The sequence below is a fragment of the Budorcas taxicolor genome, chromosome 14, assembly GCF_023091745.1.
Source record: "Budorcas taxicolor isolate Tak-1 chromosome 14, Takin1.1, whole genome shotgun sequence".
NCBI lineage: Eukaryota > Metazoa > Chordata > Mammalia > Artiodactyla > Bovidae > Budorcas > Budorcas taxicolor.
Genome location: NC_068923.1, coordinates 23,510,811 through 23,530,418, shown reverse-complemented (window position 1 = coordinate 23,530,418; position 19,608 = coordinate 23,510,811). Strand labels below are relative to the sequence as shown.

Genomic DNA, 19,608 nt, shown 5'->3' with positions numbered 1-19,608 from the left:
TACCCCTCTCTGAAAGCACTGTTCCATGCTTAGTCATGTCTGATTCTTCTCAACCCCAGGGAGTGTAGCCCACCAGGCTCCACTGTCCATGGGATTCTGCAGGCAAGAATACTGGAGTGGGCTGCCATTTCTTACTCCAGAAGATCTTCCCAATCCAGAGATCAAACTTGCATCTCTTGCGTTTCCTGCATTGGCAGGTGGGCTCTTTACCACTAGTGCTACCAGGAGGGCTTCCCTGGTGGCTCAGTTGGTCAAGAATCTGCCTGCAGTGCAGGAGGTCCTGGTTTGATTCCTTGGTTGGGAAGATCCACTGGAGAAGAGATAGGTTACCCACTCCAGTATTCTAGGGCTTCCCTGGTGGCTCAGCTGGTAAAGAATCTGCCTGCATTGTGGGAGACCTGGGTTTGATCCCTGGATTGGGAAGATCCCCTGGGGAAGGGAAAGGCTACCCACTCCAGTGTTCTGGCCTGGAGAATTCCATGGACTATACAGTCTGACATGACTGAGCAGCTTTCACTTTCACCTCACTTTCACTTTTCAGTGCCACCAGGGAAGCCCCTAAATACTCTGAAAGCAGAGTATTAAGTATTGGTTTATAGGAATATTATCCGTTAAAATTATCACATACCAGGCACATGACAAGCGCTCTATAAGCAGCAGTTCTTTATGCGGATCCCACTATATTGAGTCTCTGTTTACAGGTCTCTCTTTCCACAGTCCATTGTGAGCCTCTGAAGGTCAAGGACAAGGTCTTACTTATATTCACTTCCCAATAAACCGTGTACATAAGAGACGATGAAGAAATGTCTGTGACGGGAGAGAAACTCACATCATGTCTTTGGTCTAGAGCATCCAGAGACCAACGAAACCATCCTTGTTCTAAAAAAAATTAAACCTTTTTATTAGTATATTTATTTTATATATAAAAGAAATACAAAAAAAAGAAACACAAAGAAAATGCGTTCATGGCAACTCGGACTTGTCGGCGCCTTCAGCTGGGGCTCCCGGCTCTGGCCCGCTGGGTGTCAGCAAAGTCCGCCGGTTGTAGTGGCCCTTGATAATGCCCGTGTTGTTGTTCTCGTTCAGCAGCTGCTTCTGCCTCTGCCTGTTGAGGGACTGGACGAGGCCCAGGACCACCGCGGCCAGGGAGTACTGCCCGGGCAGTCTCCTGGGGGGTAGGATGAAGGGGTTGGGCTGGACTCTTCCCAGGAGAAAGTACGTTTTGATTTTCCCTTCCTGTTCACTGATGCCCTTCACGTAGATCTCCCCTCGGTAGTCAAAGGCAAAGCCCTGGTCCTTCAGGATGAGGTAGGTCTCCTCCGGGACCTGGATCCTGCCGCTGACCCCCGTGCTGTCCATCCGACTCGCCAGGTTCACGGTTTTGCCCCAGATGTCGTACTGTGGTTTCTTAGCGCCGATGACGCCAGCTACCACTGAGCCGTGGCTGATGCCTGTGAGGGAAGCAAAGGAGAGATCTCAAAGATGAGAGAAGAGGGAGGTCTCGGAGGGAGCTGCCTCCGCCCAGGAGCATGTGTGTGCCTGCGTGTGCTCAGCCATGTCCGACCCTGCGACCCCATGGACTGTAGCCCACCAGGCTCCTCTGTCCATGGATTTCTCCAGGCAAGAATACTGGAGTGGGTTGCCATGCCCTCCTTCAGGGAATCTTCCTGACCCAGGATCAGACCCACATCTTCTGTGGCTCCTGATTGGCAGGCAGAGTCTTTACCACGGGGCCACCTATTTTCATCTCATCTTACTACTAGGAGGTAACGATATAAAACCCAGCTTATACAGAATAAAGCTGACACTCAGGGAGTTTTGTTTTCTAATTTTGGGCCACACCTCAAGGCATTTGGAATCTTAGTTCCCTGACAGGGGATTGAACCTGTGACCCCTGCAGGGGAAGTGTGGAGTCTTATCCACTGGACCACCAGAGCAGGGCAGTCCCAGAGGATTAAAAAGATTTGCCCAAGTCATAGAGCTGGTTACAGCAGACCCAAAACACAAACCGAGGCGCCCGATCCCATTGGACACATAATTTTCCAAATTCCAAACTATGCCTTCAGTGTAAAGTACAGGTTGGCCTTAATCTCAGCAACATCTCCTGAAATTACAGAGCCTTTGCTCAGGGTTATAGTTCTTTTTATTTCTGGTTCGATCATGTATTCAGCAATTTCAGAAAGGACATGTAGGGCCCTTGAAAGATGTGGAAACAAGCCGTGAACATCCCATTCATCGATCAAAACATAAAATATCACTGCTTTATTCCAGTGAACAAAGGGAGTCCTTAGATCTAACAAGTCAGGCATGGCTATTACTTGACCTTTTATACTTCAAAGCTACTAAAGCAGGACCAAGCAAGTAAAATGGCACACCAGCCAGAGCATATCTAAGACATGAGGACTGCAAGAACATTTGTTTTCAGATTGCACACTGGCCCCCAGAAGGTCACTGGTCTCAGTAAGGAAATCCTGGAGCTGCTGCTGGAGGACCATCTGGGTGTGTGATTTGAGGCTAGTTGCTCCCCTTCTCTGGGCCTGAGTTTACCCATCTATACAATGTGAATGTGGACTGAGCAGGGGCTTTCAGGTTGGGCTTTCCAGGCAGCTCAGATGGTAAATCTGCCTGCAATGCAGATGACCCAGGTTCGATCCCTGGGTTGGGAAGATCATCTGGAGAAGGAAATGGCAACCCACTCCAGTATTCTCGCCTGGAGAATCCCATGGACAAAGGAGCCTGGTGGGCTACAGTCCATGGGGTCGCAAAGAGTTGGACATGACTGAGCAACTAACATGTTCACTTTTAGACTGTGCTTTAGGAGCACCCCGCACCCCCCGCTGCCCCCAGGCTTAGTAGAGATGCTGAAAAAATTAACAAGTTATACACATTGTAAATGACTATTATCACATCACTGTGAGTATTGTGTTGTTGTTTTGCACAAGGGTGTCCCAAAGCCCAAAGGATGCTGAGCTGTGTGGCTGAGTGAAGAACTCAAATGCTATCTGCCTGTCCCTGGCTCAGTTCAGCATCTGACATCCTCAGGAACAGAATGCTGGCTTTTGGCTCAAGGCAAATACCCAGAAGAACCACAGGGCACTGCATTGACCCCTAGCATCAGGTGAGACAGAGGGAAATGATGGACAGTCAGCTTTCTCTCTACCCAAGGCCTTGCAGGGTGGGATTCCAGATAAGCTGGCGGAGGGAGGAGCTGTGGTTTATCATATTCTTGGTATTTCTGCACACAGGCCACAATCCTTCCCCTGCTTCCAGCATCTTGAGCAAGAAGAAGCCCAGACGGGCCTGTCCTTGGCCAGGTCACACTGGCTCTGCTGTATTCTTAGGGGAAAAAGCGCCCCTGGCTTGATGCCCAGGGTACGGAAGGGCTCAGTGGAGCGAGGCCAGCCAGACTTCCAGCTGCTACTCACCAATCCGGAGCTCGAAATTGTTGAAGGAATGCTTGTTGATCTCCTGGATGCTTTCAGTCAGGGCGAGGGAGAAATCGGCCAGGGCGCACAAATGTCCCCACTTATCCTCGCATTGCTGCAGCGAACGCGAGAGAAGAAGTCATTGGACGCGGCAAACAGGATCATTTCTGCTGCAGGGGTCTGGTCTGTGTCCTAACCTAACTCCACCCACACCCCCCTTCAAGGGAAGTACAGGTTGTGAGCCGCACAGTCATCAGTGTCCAGAATCACAGGGTGCCAGGATATTTACTCCAGAGAGCGTCATATGTGTGCCTCTCAGATTCCATTCCCTACCCTTACCCTTGCCTGTTCAGGCTGATGCTGCCCGCAGGTGTGTATGTGTGTGTGTGTGTGTGTGTGTGTGTGTGTGTGTGTACACTCCTATGTTCACATGTATGATGTTTCCCATCTAGGAGCCGTGTCTCTTTCCTTTGAAGCACTCACAGTGTCTGTTTAAGGGAATATTTCACATAGACATTTGCTTTCTGAGCCTCAGTTTCCTCATCTCTGGAGTGGGGATAAACAAGTTCATGGGAACTGAATGACAGTGTATATGTGAAAGGAATTCTGTGTCTCTCTAGAGCAGAGGTTGGCAGTCACTAAAGGGCCAGACAGCAAGTATTTTAGGTTTTGTGGGCCATGTGGTCTTTGTCATGACTACCCAACACTGCCATTTTGGCCAGAAAGTAGCCATAGACAAAATAGAAATGAATGCGTGTGGCTGTGTTCCAATAAAACTTAATCTGTGAAAACAGGTGGTGGGCTGGATTTGGCTTGGAGGATGTCTCTGGGGATCCCTGCAGTAGACGGATGTGTACACGTACCTAGTGACCATCAAGGGTTTCTTCTCAGGTAGTCTTGCAACACTTCTAGGATTTTATTTGGAAAGTGAGCAAAGAAGGATGAGAAGGGATGAGGACTCCTGTCCCTGGTAGTTCACATCCATATCCAGAAAGCATTTACTGAGGACCTACAAGAGGCAGGGCTTTGTGCCGGGAGCATGACTGTATCCCAGGTAAATTCATCCACTGACCTTGGCGGGGTAGATGTTGGTTTTCCCACTTAACACTAGTGCCTGGCACACAATCACCTCTCAAAAAAGTGAAACTATTAATACTGGAGCCCAGGAGCCACAACTACTGAGCCCAGGTGCCCTAGAGCCCGAGCTCCACAACAAGAAAAGCCACCATAATGAGATGCCCCCACTCAACACAAGGAGAGAAAGCCTGCATGCTGCAACGAAGACCCAGCGCAGCCAAAAAATAAATACATAAAAAATGTTTTAAAGTCTGACTTTCAATTTTTAAAAACTGGAGCTATTATTATCATCACTTTTGGAGGAGAAAACAAAAGTAAGAGTAAGAAAACAGGCTGGGATCAAGGGTTTAGCAACACCAGCAAACGCTCATAATTGGTATTTCTCGGTCCTGATTTTGCACATCAAGTGAACAGTGAGTTTCAGAGTGAAGCCTCAAGGCTTCTCAATCATAAAGAAGCATCGTTTCACCCAGTGGATCCTGCTTACATGGGGAACAAATACATCACACACCTGGAAGGTCCACTTATCAGAGTTTCTCCCTGCCAGTCACCAGGTCTCCTGGCGCTGACAGCCCACCACTCTCCCACCTTCAGCGACATGACCACAGTGAGGTCCCTGCCGGAGGGTGTGGTCGAGTCCAGAGCATTCCTTTACCTGCTTTTCAGGTGACAGGCCTGACACAGCCATGTAGGTACTACCAATGGTCTTAATCTTTTCAATGTCTTGAAACCGGTCTTCACCAAGCAGCTGAAACAGACCCAGACCACAGTGTCAGTCTTGGTACTTGTGCTTCCAGCAGCCTGGGGCTCCTGGAAACAGACCCCTGGCTCACGGTGAGGACCACCTTGGGCTGGGTTAGCATCCTTGAGGTAACCACTTTTTCTCTCAGAATCAAACATCCAGGCCGTCAACATATGTTTATTGATTACATGCTAAGTGTTAGGTGCCCAGATGGCTGTGACCAGATACTCTAAGGACTAGATCAGTTTCTACGAGTCTCTGAGAGAAACAAATTTATCTTGTTAAAGAAGAAAGGGCAAATATTCCAAAATCCATCAATACTTCCTTTTGGCTTTACTGTCAGCATGTATTTAAAAATCTTAGCATTTCATGTCAGCACCCTGGTCTAAGGTGCATTAGGTCTAAGGTGCCATTAGTCTATACCTGGTTTGTTGTTATTATTGTTTAGTCGCTAAGTCATGTGCGACCCCAGGGACTGTAGCCCATCAGGCTCCTCTGTCCATGGGATTCTCCAGGCAAGAATACTGGCGCGAGTTGCCATTTCCTTCTCCAGGGGATCTTCCTGACCCAGGGATCAAACCCGCGTCTCCTGCACTGCAGGTGGATTCTTTACCACTGAGCCACCAGGGAAACCCTTATACTTGGTTACTGTATTGCAGTAACTTCACTTCTTGAGCTAAAGTTAAGCCACTATTCTGAGATCCTGCAAACTGTGCCCAGGGCAGAAAGTGGCTGGAGCAGTGTCTGTCCTCAGCCCAGTTTAATGTCTGACATTTATCCTCAGATGCCACTAAGCAGGCTTGGTCTCTTAGCTGCCCTTTGACTATTAATATTTTAGCTTGAAGATTTTGGCATGTTTTTGGTTGCCCACCTCCCTCCCTCTTCCTCCTTACAATTGCATTTCCCCATGTGGATGGACATGGGTGTCCTACGTCAAGTTGGGGGGTGGTGAGGAGGAGAAAAACCCCTCCTGCAAAGCCCATTAATGTAAATAAAGTGCAGCATGAGTGTTCCCCCATTCCTGGAAACTGGAAGAAGAAAGTACCATCTGGGGTGTGTTTATATTTTGCGGAGGTCTGTGAGCAAATGCTAACTGACGGTTTTATCTTTGGCAGTTTGAGCAGATGGAGAAATGGCCCCGTCTCTGTGATGTCAGGGCCTTGTAGTGCTGGCCTCCAGTCAGGTCCTGGTTTTGCCATTTGCTGGTTGCGTGACACTGGATTAAGTTCCTAGCCTCACTGAAGCTCACATTCCTGGTCCTCCAGGAGAAACAACTGTCTTTATCTCATGCGATAATGAAATTAGATGACACATTTCTGTGTCTATAACTCAGTCTGGAATTCTGTAAGTGCAGACATAGTTTACAATGAACAACACAACGCTACGACAGCAAGGATGCTTATTCTCGATTGTAAATTTCTGAGGCTCCCGTTTACCTCATCGAAGTCAGCAATGATCTCATTCAGCAGGCGGAGGCATTCCACTCCTTGGTTGTTCATTTCGGTCTGAGAGTAAAAGTCTGCAAACCCCGGGATGGAGGCAAACATCACCCCAACTGCATCATAGGATTGAGAATACAGCTCCTGGACAGAGAGACACACAGAAGGAACCGGAAACAGTCCTCAGAGGTGAAGTTCTGCGGTAGTGCCCCTGCAGCCATGCACAGGTGCCCAGAGAGGGCAGAGAACGGCGCTCTGGCACCATCTCACCTTAGCATCGTCACCAAGAGGGCTAAGACCATTGAAAACTCATGGTCTCAATTTCGCTGACTTGAGCTTAACTGAAGCCTAAAAACTGACATAAAATGAGTATAATGATATAATATGCCATATAAATGGGCATGAATGACAAATGCTTACTATAAAACTGTTTTTTTAATGACTAAACATTCACAATCTTCCTCTTTTTTTTTTCTTTTTGGGTTGAATTTGTTTCCAAAACATTTTTAGTGTGTTATTCTAAGACCAATTGATAATTTTAAGTGGCAAAGCTATGGCTGATTCATGTTGACGTATGGCAAAAAGCTATCACAATATTGTAAAGTAATTACCTTCCAATTAAAATAAATTTTAAAAAATAAATAATGTTTGCTTTCTATTGTAAAAATACATTGTACTAATAGCCTGAATGAGGATAAAAAAAAAAAAAAAACATGATGAGAAAAAGAGAAAATTGGTAAATCCATGGTCTCCAGCCTCAGCTGGGCCCAGATTTCTGCCTGCGCCTCACTTTGTCCTTGGTCAGCTTCCTTTTCTGCTATTCTCAGTGGCCCTTCTCAGCTCTAATTGCTCTCCTTACCGTCACTCTCCACTTGATTCTTCTCAGTAGATGGCCTTGTCTGACATGCTATTGAGAACACTGAGGCTCTCACTTTCCTTACTCATACAATCATCTCTTTCATCGTATTTTCATCTCTTCGGCTTCAACTCCAGACAATGCATCTTCCCTTCTCCTGCTGAATATCAATGCTTCTTCCTCATCTCTGGATCCCCCTCTCACTTCTTCAATCTCGTCCTCCTATAGTGATCCCTTCCTTTCTTCTTTCTTTCTCCTCTCCCCCTCCACTTTCTCTAAGTGCCTCTGATAAGAAAAACCACAAGGTGCTCTGGATGCTGAAGACACTTGTAACTAACCATCTCCACCCTAACTTCTCAAACTAGCTATCTCTGGTGCCTGTGCCCATTCACATGAAATGAATCTAGGGAAGGTCAGATTGCCAGCCAAAATGAGGACATCACTACACCAATCTCTGTCCAAGGCTTCCTGGGCATCCCTGGGAACTGGTGTGATCACACCCAAGTTCATAGGTCTCTCGACTTCCCTGTGCTAGTTATACCACATCTATTTTCCTTGTGCCTGGCCCCTTCAAGGATTTTTTTTTTTTGGCTTATCTACTATCTTCAGTGTTGGTGATTGTTGTTATGGTTCTGACCTTGACCCCCTACAAGGTTCACAGTTTCCATAGTCACCTGGGCCATCCTGTTCACTCTCAACCTTTCACCAACACTCATGTGTGAGTCTCTAGAATCCCATTTGCAAGTCAGTTCTCTTTGGGCTTCAAGCTTCTCTGTTTCATGCTGGGTTGCCTTCACACTCCTCAAATTATAAGTGCTGCACCCGAGTGCATGTCCTTGCTACCTACACCTGTTCCTGTTTCTTCATTCGCTGACTTGGTTGGTAGCACCGGTATAGACAAGTCGTCAAAGATAGAGACCCTCAGAGTCATCCTTGACCCTTTCTTCCCATCATATTCAGATCCAATACATTGCCAAGTCCAGGTGGGTTTCTTTTTGCCTCCAACATATTTTTTCTAATCCTCTCACTATTCCTTTCTATCAGGTCCTTCCTGTTTTCCTCCTTGACTATTCTTAAGATTTTTTAAATATGGTCCAAGCTATATGGTTTTTTTTGGTTTGTTTGTTTTGCCTGCACTGCGCAGCATGTGGGACCTTAGTTCCCTGACCAGGGATCGAACCCACAACTTCTGCAATGGAAGGCAAAGTCTTAACCATTGGACCACTATGGAAGTCCCTTCCTTGACTATTAATTAATATGAGAACCTCTTCCTGGGTTCAGAACTGGTCTTATCTCATTCAAAGGCATCTTCCATATGGCAACCAGAGTGATATTTCAAAGATACAATACTGACCATGCCCTTCGCATTCTTAAAACCCTTCAACTGCCCTCAGGACAAAGTTGAAACACAGGAGCATGACCTATATTCACATATTCCTGCCCTCGCTTCCGCCTGTCTCTTCCGCTTCATGGCCTGCAATTTCCTATGTTGGACCTTGTGTTCCAGAAACAGGGAAGCATCTGTACTCCTGTATGCCCACGATAGCGGACGCAGTAGGCGCCTGGCCTGCAGTCTCTCTTCCCAGGTTCTGCAGTCAGCCGGCCCTTGAGTTTCTTTGCATGGAGTTTTTCTCTGGCCACTAGAGCGCACTCTGCCCATGTGAGCTGCAGGCTAAAATCTCCAGGAAACTAATGCCCGCCCCTTCCACTCCCTGCCCCCGCAAGGAGCTGCTGTTAACAGATCCCGATGGACACCAGCATAGTCCTCCGCGCCCTCACCCTTTGGGCCGGAGAATGTTGAGGCGCGCTTTCTACGCCACTTGCCAGATTCTCTAGTGAGATTCAACTCCAGCCACCCACAGAGCTAACCAGGCTGACAACGCCTCAAGACTGGGTTCCTGTCCTCTCCCTACATTCCTTCTTCCTCTCCTGTCTACCTGGGAGGGTTTCCTGGGACAACCTCCAAGCAAGATACTTGCACGCGAACCCTTGTCCCAAGGAATGTTTCTGGAAGAAGCCAAAGACACATCCTCTTCAATACTTTCATTTTTACTGTCTGTCCCTTGATAGAATATGTCCTTCCTTCCCTGCAATGAGCCTCCCTAACCAGGCTAACTCTAGTTTTCTGCCTTCACTACCCACCTAGGTATCATATCTTCCTGCAAAACTTCCCGGACTCACTGATAGGGGTGGGAGGCTGACTTGGGCCGTGCGGGCACCTGGGCCCGCCGTGTGCATCGTCTTAATGTCCCTCTCTTCCTTTACCTGTGGACTCCGCAAGGGCAGGGACTCCACGCCGTTCATCTCAGCGTGTTCAAATCATCCAATTAGTAGTTTTTGGATGCCTGCAATGTCATACATGCCCTATACAGGGTCTAAAGTGAAAGTAACGTCGCTCAGTTGTGTCTGACTCTTTGTGACCCCATGGACTGTACCAGGCTCCTCCGTCCATGAAATTTTCCAGGCAAGAGTACTAGAGTGGACTGCCATTTCCTTCTCCAGGAGATCTTTCCAACCCAGGGATTGAACCCAGGTCCCTTACCCTGTGTAGGAAACGTTAAAGCTTTACAAAGCACTTTTGGATAGAATCCCATGCTTTAATCCTTGGACTAATCCTGTGAGAAGTAGGTACAATTTTTATACCCACTATACAGATAAGGAAAATGAGACACGGATGACTTAAGACATTGGGATCATGCAGTTGGCAGCAGAAGAGCCAGAGTTAAAGACGTCCAGGGTCTTTCCCACTCAGCACACCTGGACTTGCCTTCTCTGCCTTTTACGCCCTTGGTCTGAGAAAGAGGTTGTCCCTGACCCATGATCAGTTGACTTGAGCTTTAAGAGTGGGTACATCTGAATGGACGGTTTTGCTAACCTTCATTCAAAAGTGCAGAGGTGGCTGGTGACCAGCTGGATTGGGTTGGACTGGGGGGCAGTGCAGATTGTAGCCAAGTTGCATAGCCGTGGTACACAGCTTTCTGAGGCTGGGTCATTCACTTTGGCCTTGAACAATGGAGCGATACCGTAGGAGAAGCCTGGCTGCTTTATGGGTCGGAGAACCTTGCATAAGCAAACCTACAGAACCTCATCCTCTGAATGGCTGTGATTTGGAGAGAAAGAAAATCTGTTTGCTCAATTACCTGTTGTATTAGTTTGCTCAAGCTGCTGTAACAAAGTGCTGCAGCCCAAGCGGCTTAAACTACCGAAGTTTACCTTCTCACAGTGCTGGAGGCTAGAAGCTTAAGGTCAAGGTGTTGGCTGGGTTGGCTCCTTCTGAGGCTGCTCTGCATTGGCTTACAGATGGCTTCTTCTCCCTGGGTCTTCACGTGAGGTCTGTTACATGTGTATCTGTGTCCTAATTTCCTCCCCTTATAAAGACATCAGGCATTTTAGATGAGAACCCTACCCTCTCCCTTTAAAGACCCCCTCTCCAAACACAGTCACATTCTGTGATCCTAGCGGGTAGCAAGGGGGTTCTGCACTACTGGGCTGGCCAAGTGGAAGGACAGAACTTCTTTGTCTTGGGCACAAACAAGTCCCAGAGGAAATGAGACAGACTGTGGGACTCATGAGCCGTTAGCACAGTAGTCCAATGACTCTGGCCTCCCCAGTCACATCCACTAGGGCGGGGAAGGTGGGATAGGTGATGATGAGACCCCGCCTCCATAGCACTGCCCCAGAGGGTGGAAGGTGTCACAGGAAGCTCTTTCCTCAGTGGGCCAAGTTGGGAACACGTGAAGAGAGGAGACAATGAGCCTGCAGATGTAGTCCTGTGGTCTCGGCCAGGGAGATCAGGTCTCTGCTTCAGGTCCCTCGGGGGTAGAGGAGATGCTCAAGTCTGATCTGCTGCCGCCCTGGTTTTCCCGAGATGCTCTGTGTGGCGCCCTTGATCCTCTGCACTGCGGTCAGCAGTGGCTGTCTTCCCCTGGCGGCCTGGCTCCTGTTGAGATGCCCTCTCCTAGCGCTACAACTGTCACTGGTCCCGGGAACTGCTCTATCTGTTGACCCTTCAGGCGTGGGACGGTACCAGTTCCCAAGACTATTGACCCTATGAGGCTTTACCCACTTCTTTGTTCCTGTGGCTTCAACTAGGGACGCAACAGAAAAGAAAGGGCACATTCAAATTAAGATAATTCAAGGAGGGTAATTTACAAAGGGCTTCCCAGGTGAACAGTAAACAACCTGCCTACCAACGCACGAGATGTGGGTTCAACCCCTGGATCAGGAAAATCTCCTGGAGGTGGGCATGGCAACCCACTCCAGTATTCTTGCCTGGAGAATCCCATGGACAGAGGAGCCTGGCAGGCTACAGTCTAGGGGGTTGCAAAGAGTTGAACATGACTTAGCGATTAAAGGACAACAATTTACAAAGGGCTTAACTAGGAAGATGAGGGTCAAGTACAAGTTTCCCCTAAGAAATCCCTCAGGAAAACAGGGCTCGTGGCAGTTGAGCTGTGGCAGTTGAGCTGCCGTCCTCCTGGGCTCAAAGGGATGAGAAGAGCCAGACACAAGGATGTTGATTTGACATCGGAGGCGGCCCAGCAGTGGCCTCGGGAGGAGCTGTCAGTTTCTGTGGGGGATGTAGGCAGCCTCAGATGGATCCCAAGGGAGGGAACCAAAGGAATAATAATATACTGACCTCATTCTTCTTCCCCTGCTCCTGGATCTCTGGCCCAGCGTCCCCAGTTGATAACCCTCATCTGGGTGTCAGAGGGCTTGCAAGGTCACTGCCGTGACCCAGGCAGGTTGCCCCTCCCTTTCCAAGCAAGCAGGGAGAAGGGGGTGGGGTGCTTGGAGGGGCTCACAGTAGAGCTCCAGACCTCTGCCCACAACTGTCCACACCTTTAGAGACATACTATCACCTGACTCGCTCCAATCGACCGCACTGAGTGTGCCATCTGTTTCTTTCTATTTTGAGTTCTAAAAAGATAAAAACACTGAACACTGAGGAGGAATTGATGAGTATAGAAAGGCCATTATTGTTTCATTGTCACCCTCCTCTGGCTGGATGTACAGGTTTGGGCTTTGCAGAGGATTCGAGCGCCTGCATGCTCCACCCTCTGCCCCCTACCCGGAAGCCAAGATGAAGATTTTGCCCAGGGAACCAAGTCTGGTTTTTCATTGGCCCAGGCCTGTCTGATCCAAAGCCCTGTGTGTCTTATACTAAGTGAAGTCACCTCTCTGCAGGGGAGAAACAGTGTCTGATACCTCCTGGCCTTGTAAGTATCCTCAGGTCTCAGCTCAAATGCCATGTGCTCAGAGAGAACTTCCAGGACCCTCCAGTGTAAATGCCCTCTTTTCACACGTGGTTTTCTCTTACTGGGGGATACCGAGGTGGCTCAGTGGTAAAGAATCTGCCTGCCAATTTAGGAGACGCGGGTTTGATTTCTGGGGTGGGAGATCCCCTGGAGGAAGAAACAGCAGCCTACTCCAGTATTCTTGCCTGAACAATCCCCTGAACAGAGGGGCCTGGCAGGCTATAGTCCAGGGGATCGCAAAGAGTCAGACATTACTTAGCGACTGAACAACAACAACAACAACAACAATTGTCTAACTCAGCTTCGTCCACCCTCATAGAACACTGACATTAATATATAACTGTGTTACATATTCATTCGTTTTAATGTCTGTTTTCCCAGAAAAACACGTGCCTCATATCAAGCAGGACTTCGTCTTCTTTGTTCTTGTTTGTTTGAACCCCAGGATCCAGAATAACATATGGCACATGGTTGACCCTCAAGAAATCCTTGGGGAATGAATGACGGAGTGAATAGGTGGGAGGTGGGGCTGGGAGTGGAAAAGAGTAATGATGACTCATATTTTCAGAATTAACAACAGCAAGAATCAGAGGGCTTGTAAAATGTGCCAGGCACCGCTTAAGCCCTTTATGCATAATAACTCATGTAAATGTTGTAACGTACAGTTGGGGGATACTGTTACTGTGGAGATGCGGAAAATGAGCTCTAGAGAGGCTAGCCACTTGTTCATGGTCACAGAGTCATGAGAGGAGCCAGGACTGAAGTTCAGGCATCAGATTTTCAAATATACCAAATGGCTCTTCTACGCTGAGCCCTGCTTACAGCTGGCCACACTGGGCACTTCATGCGTTCTTCTTGCCCAATTTAATTCTCACAGCAGTTCAGCAAGGTTGGTATTATTTCCTCCTCAGCTGGATGACAGAATGGATTCAGAGAGGTTGCATAAGCTGCCCTGGGTCACACAGCTAGCTCAGGGCAGAGGCGGCATTTGTGTGGCACGGGCTGTCCAGCACCTGAGACAACTGCCCTTGTCACTGTCTTTCAGAAGTTCCAACAGAGCCGGGATGAGCGAGCAGGTTTCCTGGGACTCAGCGAGCGCCTGCCTGACACTGCTGACCCGGCCCAGCTGGCCTGATCGGCAAGAGAGTCCCTGCCTGGCGTGCTGAGTGCTATTCTAAGCCGAAAGTCAAGCAGGATAGCAGAAGCTGCCAGGACCTCTGCGTGGCTGACACAGCCGGAACAGACTCGGACAGGATGTTCCCGAGGGCAAGGCTCTGTCAGCTGCCCTAGGCTTGGGTGGCTTGCGTCATTCCTTGCCTTTGCTCCCCCGTCTCTGCCACTCAGGCCCTGACAGCAAAGTGCAGGAGAAAAAGCACAGCATTGGGCTTGGAGGTTGTGCACACCTGGGCTCGAATTCCAGCTCACCACACACTAGCTTTGTGACCTTGGGCAAATTCCTTTACTTCTCTGAGCCTCAGTTTCTTCATCGATGAAATGAGGAGAATCATTCTTACTGCCTTGTTGCCCATATCTGTGAGCAGTGCCCTCGCCTCTGAAGGCTGGGACCCAAAGTCACATATGTCCCCAAGCAGATATTCACAGGTTTCTATCACAGTCAGATTTGTAGCAAGAGAAGAAGCTAAAAATGCCTCTTATGGAAACAGAGCATGAAATTGGGAATTCTGGCAGGCTATAGCTGTCCTGCCTCTGTCTGTCACCCCTTCACATGTTATACCACTCTGCCTGTGTCTCCTGCACACACACACATGCACAAGCACACACACACACACACACACACACACACACACACACAAATGCCAAGTTCTCGCACATATACGTTCATATTTCCAGACACACATCCCAATCTTTCCAGATACCTATGCAATATAAATCACGCCACATAGACATCTTCTATAACCACCACACACACGTACACACTCCCTCATCTTGACAAACTCCTGGGGCACCACGGCAGCAGCACAGTAAGGGGTAACGTGGCACAGATGGAAGAAATTCGAGGGGCTGGAGCAGAGTCGTGGCTTTGCTAAAGTCAACAGAGGCACACCATGGACCTCTCTGAGCCCCAGTTTCTTCATCACGACAGTGGGGGTCACAGAACCCTCCTCTTCAGGTTGTGAATAGAATGAAAGATCATTTTCATCAGTTGCCTGTCTCAGCACCTGGCACACAGTAGGTGTTCAGTAAATGATACGGCAGTATAACGTGAAGTCCTCCAGGCAAAGCGAAAACTTTCTCTGTTTAAGCCTAGCCAAGTGCAAACTGTTTAAATATTTATAAAACCACAAATGAACTTGACAAGACTTTCTATTGAGAATGTCTTATCCATGTGATGAAGGCTGAGCCTGACCTTTATTTTGCTCAGTGGGGGTTTGGCTAGAATAATCGCTGATGACCTGGGGTCTGGGCATCTCTGGTTGGTTTCCTTCCTTTCAGTATGAAGTCAGCCAGTGCATTCTTGTTCTTCCCCACTGGTTCCAAATAACTCATTGTTTTGGTGTCTTGATTGACAGGTGGCTTTCCTTTCATTTCTTTGTGGGTCTTCCCTCCAAGGGCTCCAGCGTTCCATCTGCTTCTTCCGGTGGTCGCTGTTGATGCTCAGCGACATTTCGCTTTCTTGGCTTCCTCAAGAAGCTCTTGCAACAAAGTCCCTGACCTTAGGGAGCTCTAAGGAAACCAGGCTTGAACCCAATTCCAGAGAACTCCATCTGTTCAGGGTGTTTGGTGCCTTAATCTGCATCCAACAGACTCTCAAGGGCGTGAGTTCTTCAAGGGCTGATTATTCAAGCAGCAGATGACTCATGCTCTTGGTTTCTCTCCCACTGGCCTTTTGCAGAGGCTCAGATGGGAAATAGACCTTGTAGGTCTCTCCTAAATTCTATCCTAAGGCAGGGGTCACAACCCCAAATGTTTTCAGAGGTCCAGCAGGTAACGTAAGTGTCAGAGTAGAGATGAATAAATTGGAGAGTCCATTCCATGTCTAAAGGCATCTACTCTACCAATTAAAACCAAAAAGCAAAACAGCTAACTGACCACTGTCCCAGCCCACTGGCTTGCTGGCCAGATTTGTCTCAGGATCAGCCAGTCTGTGATCTTTGCTCTATGAGTTTTTCATCCCCTATTTGACTCAGTTTGAAACTCTCTAGTGGAAGGGTTGTCTTGGTCTGGTCTCCCCGACAACTGACCTTGCCTTTGTAGTGTCCTTGGCAAGGCCTTTCTTCTCGCCACTTAAAAAGTTTCAGCAAAGGAACTCACCATTCTAGTTCGTCCACAAACCTTTAGCGAGCAAGACCACAGGGTGAGGGCACCAGGGCCCAAGGATTGGTGGTGACTAAGGCTGACGTTTTCCCTGCTCTTGTGGGTCTCACAGCCTGATGGCTCCATCACCATAGGGTTCCACATAGTGCTGAATACAGAGATATCCCCTGAGGGTGTCCACGGCCCTGGGTCTGCCCTCTGGAGTCTCACAGAGCAAGGTCAGTCCCTCTCATGCGATAACCCTTCAGGTCTTTAAAGGCATCTTTTATTTCCCTCGAGTTACTTTTTTCTAGGTGGTGAGAGGGTGAAACAAATGGCTTGATTTTTGTGTGTTTTTTTTTTTCTCTCCATTTCTTACCTTTCACATCCACTCCATTATCGAGTCCTGTTGACTCCAATCTGTAAAGGTACCTGGGATTCCTCCACTTCTATCTCACTGCGACATCTTAGGCCTCCCCATCAGACCCTTTCCTGATGACCTAACTAGTTTCTGGCTTTGTGACTCTCTTATCCACACTCTGTTGTTCCATGTCCAGTTCTAACTGTTGCTTCCTGACCTGCATATAGGTGTCTCAAGAGGCAGGTCAGGTGGTCTGGTATTCCCATCTGTTTCAGAATTTTCCAGTTTATTGTGATCCACACAGTCAAAGGCTTTGGCATAGTCAATAAAGCAGAAATAGATGATTTTTTGGAACTCTCTTCCATTTTCCATGATCCAGAGGATGTTGGCAAGTCTTTCCTCTGGTTCCTTTGCCTTTTCTAAAACCAGCTTGAACATCTGGAAGTTCACGGTTCACGTATTGCTGAAGCCTGGCTTGGAGAATTTTGAGCATTACTTTACTAGCGTGTGAGATGAGTGCAATTGTGCGGTAGTTTGAGCATTCTTTGGCATTGCCTTTCTTTGGGACTGGAATGAAAACTGACCTTTTCCAGTCCTGTGGCCACTGCTGAGTTTTCCAAATTTGCTGGCATATTGAGTGCAACACTTTCACAGCATCATCTTTCAGGATTTGAAACAGCTCAACTGGAATTCCATCACCTCCACTAGCTTTGTTCATAGTGATGCTTTCTAAGGCCCACTTGGCTTCATATTCCAGGATGTCTGGCTCTAGGTGAGTGATCACACCATCATGATTATCTTGGTTGTGAAGATCTTTTTTGTACAGTTCTTCTGTGTATTCTTGCCACCTCTTCTTAATATCTTCTGCTTCTGTTAGGTCCATACCATTTCTGTCCTTTATTGAGCCCATCTTTGCATGGAATGTTCCCTTGGTGTCTCTAATTTTCTTGAAGAGATCTCTAGTCTTTCGCATTCTGTTGTTTTCCTCTATTTCTTTGCATTGATTACTGAGGAAGGCTTTCTTATCTCTCCTTGCTATTCTTTGGAACTCTGCATTCAGATGCTTATATCTTTCCTTTTCTCCTTTGCTTTCTCCAAAATCACTGCAGATGGTGATTGCAGCCATGAAATTAAAAGACTCTTACTCCTTGGAAGGAAAGTTACGACCGATCTAGATAACATATTAAAAAGCAGAGACATACTTTGCCAACAAAGGTCCGTCTAGTCAAGGCTATGGTTTTTCCAGTGGTCATGTAGGGATGTGAAAGTTGGACTGTGAAGAAAGCTGAGTGCCTAAGAATTGATGCTTTTCAACTGTGGTGTTGGAGAAGACTCTTGAGAGTCCCTTGGACTACAAGGAGATCCAACCAGTCCATTCTAAAGGAGATCAGTCCTGGGTGTTCTTTGGAAGGACTGATGCTAAAGCTGAAACTCCAGTACTTTGGCCACCTCATGCGAAGAGTTGACTCATTGGAAAAGACTCTGATGCTGGGAGGGATTGGGGGCAGGAGGAGAAGGGGACGACAGAGGATGAGATGGCTGGATGGCATCACTGCCTCGATGGACATGAGTTTGGGTGAACGCCGGGAGTTGGTGATAGACAGGGAGGCCTGGTGTGCTGCAATTCATGGGGTCACAAAGAGTTGGACACGACTGAGTGACTGAACTGAACTGAACTATCCACACTCTATTAGCATTTGGTCAGATTAGGTAACACTTTCCAAAGGCTCACACAGCACTCAAAAGGGTGCCCCGAACCCTACCATACTCCATGAGACCCAACTACCAGGCCCTGGCCCCAGACCTTCTCACATCACTCATCACTCTTCATCCTTGGAATGGGAAGTGTTCCAGACTCATGTCCCCCGCACAACCCGGGCTTCCCATGTGGCTCAACTGGTAAAGAATCTGCCTGCAGTGTGGGAGACCTGGGTTCGATCCGTGGGTTGGGAAGATCCCCTGGAGAAGGGAAAGGCTACCCACTTCAGTATTCTGGCCTGGAGGATTCCATGGACTGTATAGTCCATGGGGTTGCCAAGAGTCAGACATGACTGAGCGACTTTCCCTTTCCCTTTCTTTCTTTCCACAACCTCAGAATGAGCCCTTATTTGGAAAAGAGGTCTTTGCAAATGTGATTAAGCTAAGATGAGGTCATATTGGAGAGAGAGAGTCCTAAATCTAAGGACTGTTGTCCTCATATGAAAAGAGGACGCAGGCCCTTATAAGGAGGGGGAAGGTCATGTGACTAAGGCAGAGACTAGACTGATGTGGCCACAAGCTAAGGAGTGCTTGAGACCACCAGAAGCTGGAAGAGGAGGAAGAATTCTTCCTAGAGACTTCAGAGAGGGCATGGTCATGTTACTGCACTGATTTCAGATTTCTGGCTACCAGAACTGTGAGAGAAGACATTTCTGTTGCTTTAAGTTATGCAATATTTATTATAACAGCCTTGGGGGACTGAGATAATCCTCTAGCCCGACCTTCCTGTTCCACGGGCACCTCAAGCTCATCCTCACCTTGTCTCTGCTTGTGCTGTTCTCTCTCTCCTGAATTGCCCTGCCTCCTCCCCACTCTCTTAGCATGACTTGGTCCTTCCCATCACTCTGTTGCAGGCCAGGTGTGGGCATCTCCCCTGATCACACCTGCCCTTGCCAGCAGCTACTAGCAGGTAACCTTTGCTCACCCATCAGAGCAGCGCCGTCACAGTGTGCTTCTGTACTGGGCTGTTATCTCTCTGCCCCCATTTGAATATAAGCTACATGATGGCAAGCCCTTGTCTAGGTAATCCCTCAGAAGCGTCCCAGGGCCTTTTAGATGTTTATTGCACAGTCTGTGCCTGAGAAATATTTTTTGAGTGTTTGTTGTGACTCGGACAACAGGAAGGTTTAGTTTGCTTTGCTCAGACAAGGCTGTCCTTTTGTAGTCAAAGGCTAAGGCTTACTTCACTTGCTGTAGTGTTCAGGCTTCATCCATGTTGCAGCATGTGTCAGAATTTACTTCCTTCCAAAGACTGAACAGCATTCCACTATATGTATTCACACAACATTCCACTGTACCTACAGACCCCGTTTCCCTTGTCCATTTATCTTTTGATGGAGTCTTGTATGATCCCAACATTCCGCTATTATAAATAATGTTGCTATGAATGTGACTGTGCAGCTGTCTTCTTGTGACTCTAATTTCCATCCTGTTGGT

General features: G+C 48.0%; 1 protein-coding gene across 1 annotated transcript in view; it reads right to left on the bottom strand.

Moving 5' to 3' along the window:
- Positions 1–963: 963 nt before the first annotated feature.
- ADCY8 (adenylate cyclase 8) overlaps positions 964–19,608 on the bottom strand; it is a 232,153-nt gene continuing 213,508 nt past the window's right edge. The window contains exons 15-18 of the mRNA XM_052651651.1: positions 6,681–6,827; positions 5,158–5,250; positions 3,426–3,540; positions 964–1,451 (exon numbers count right to left, since the gene is read on the bottom strand). Coding sequence (XP_052507611.1) covers positions 964–1,451; positions 3,426–3,540; positions 5,158–5,250; positions 6,681–6,827 — 843 coding nt within the window. The remainder of the gene's footprint in view (positions 1,452–3,425; positions 3,541–5,157; positions 5,251–6,680; positions 6,828–19,608) is intronic.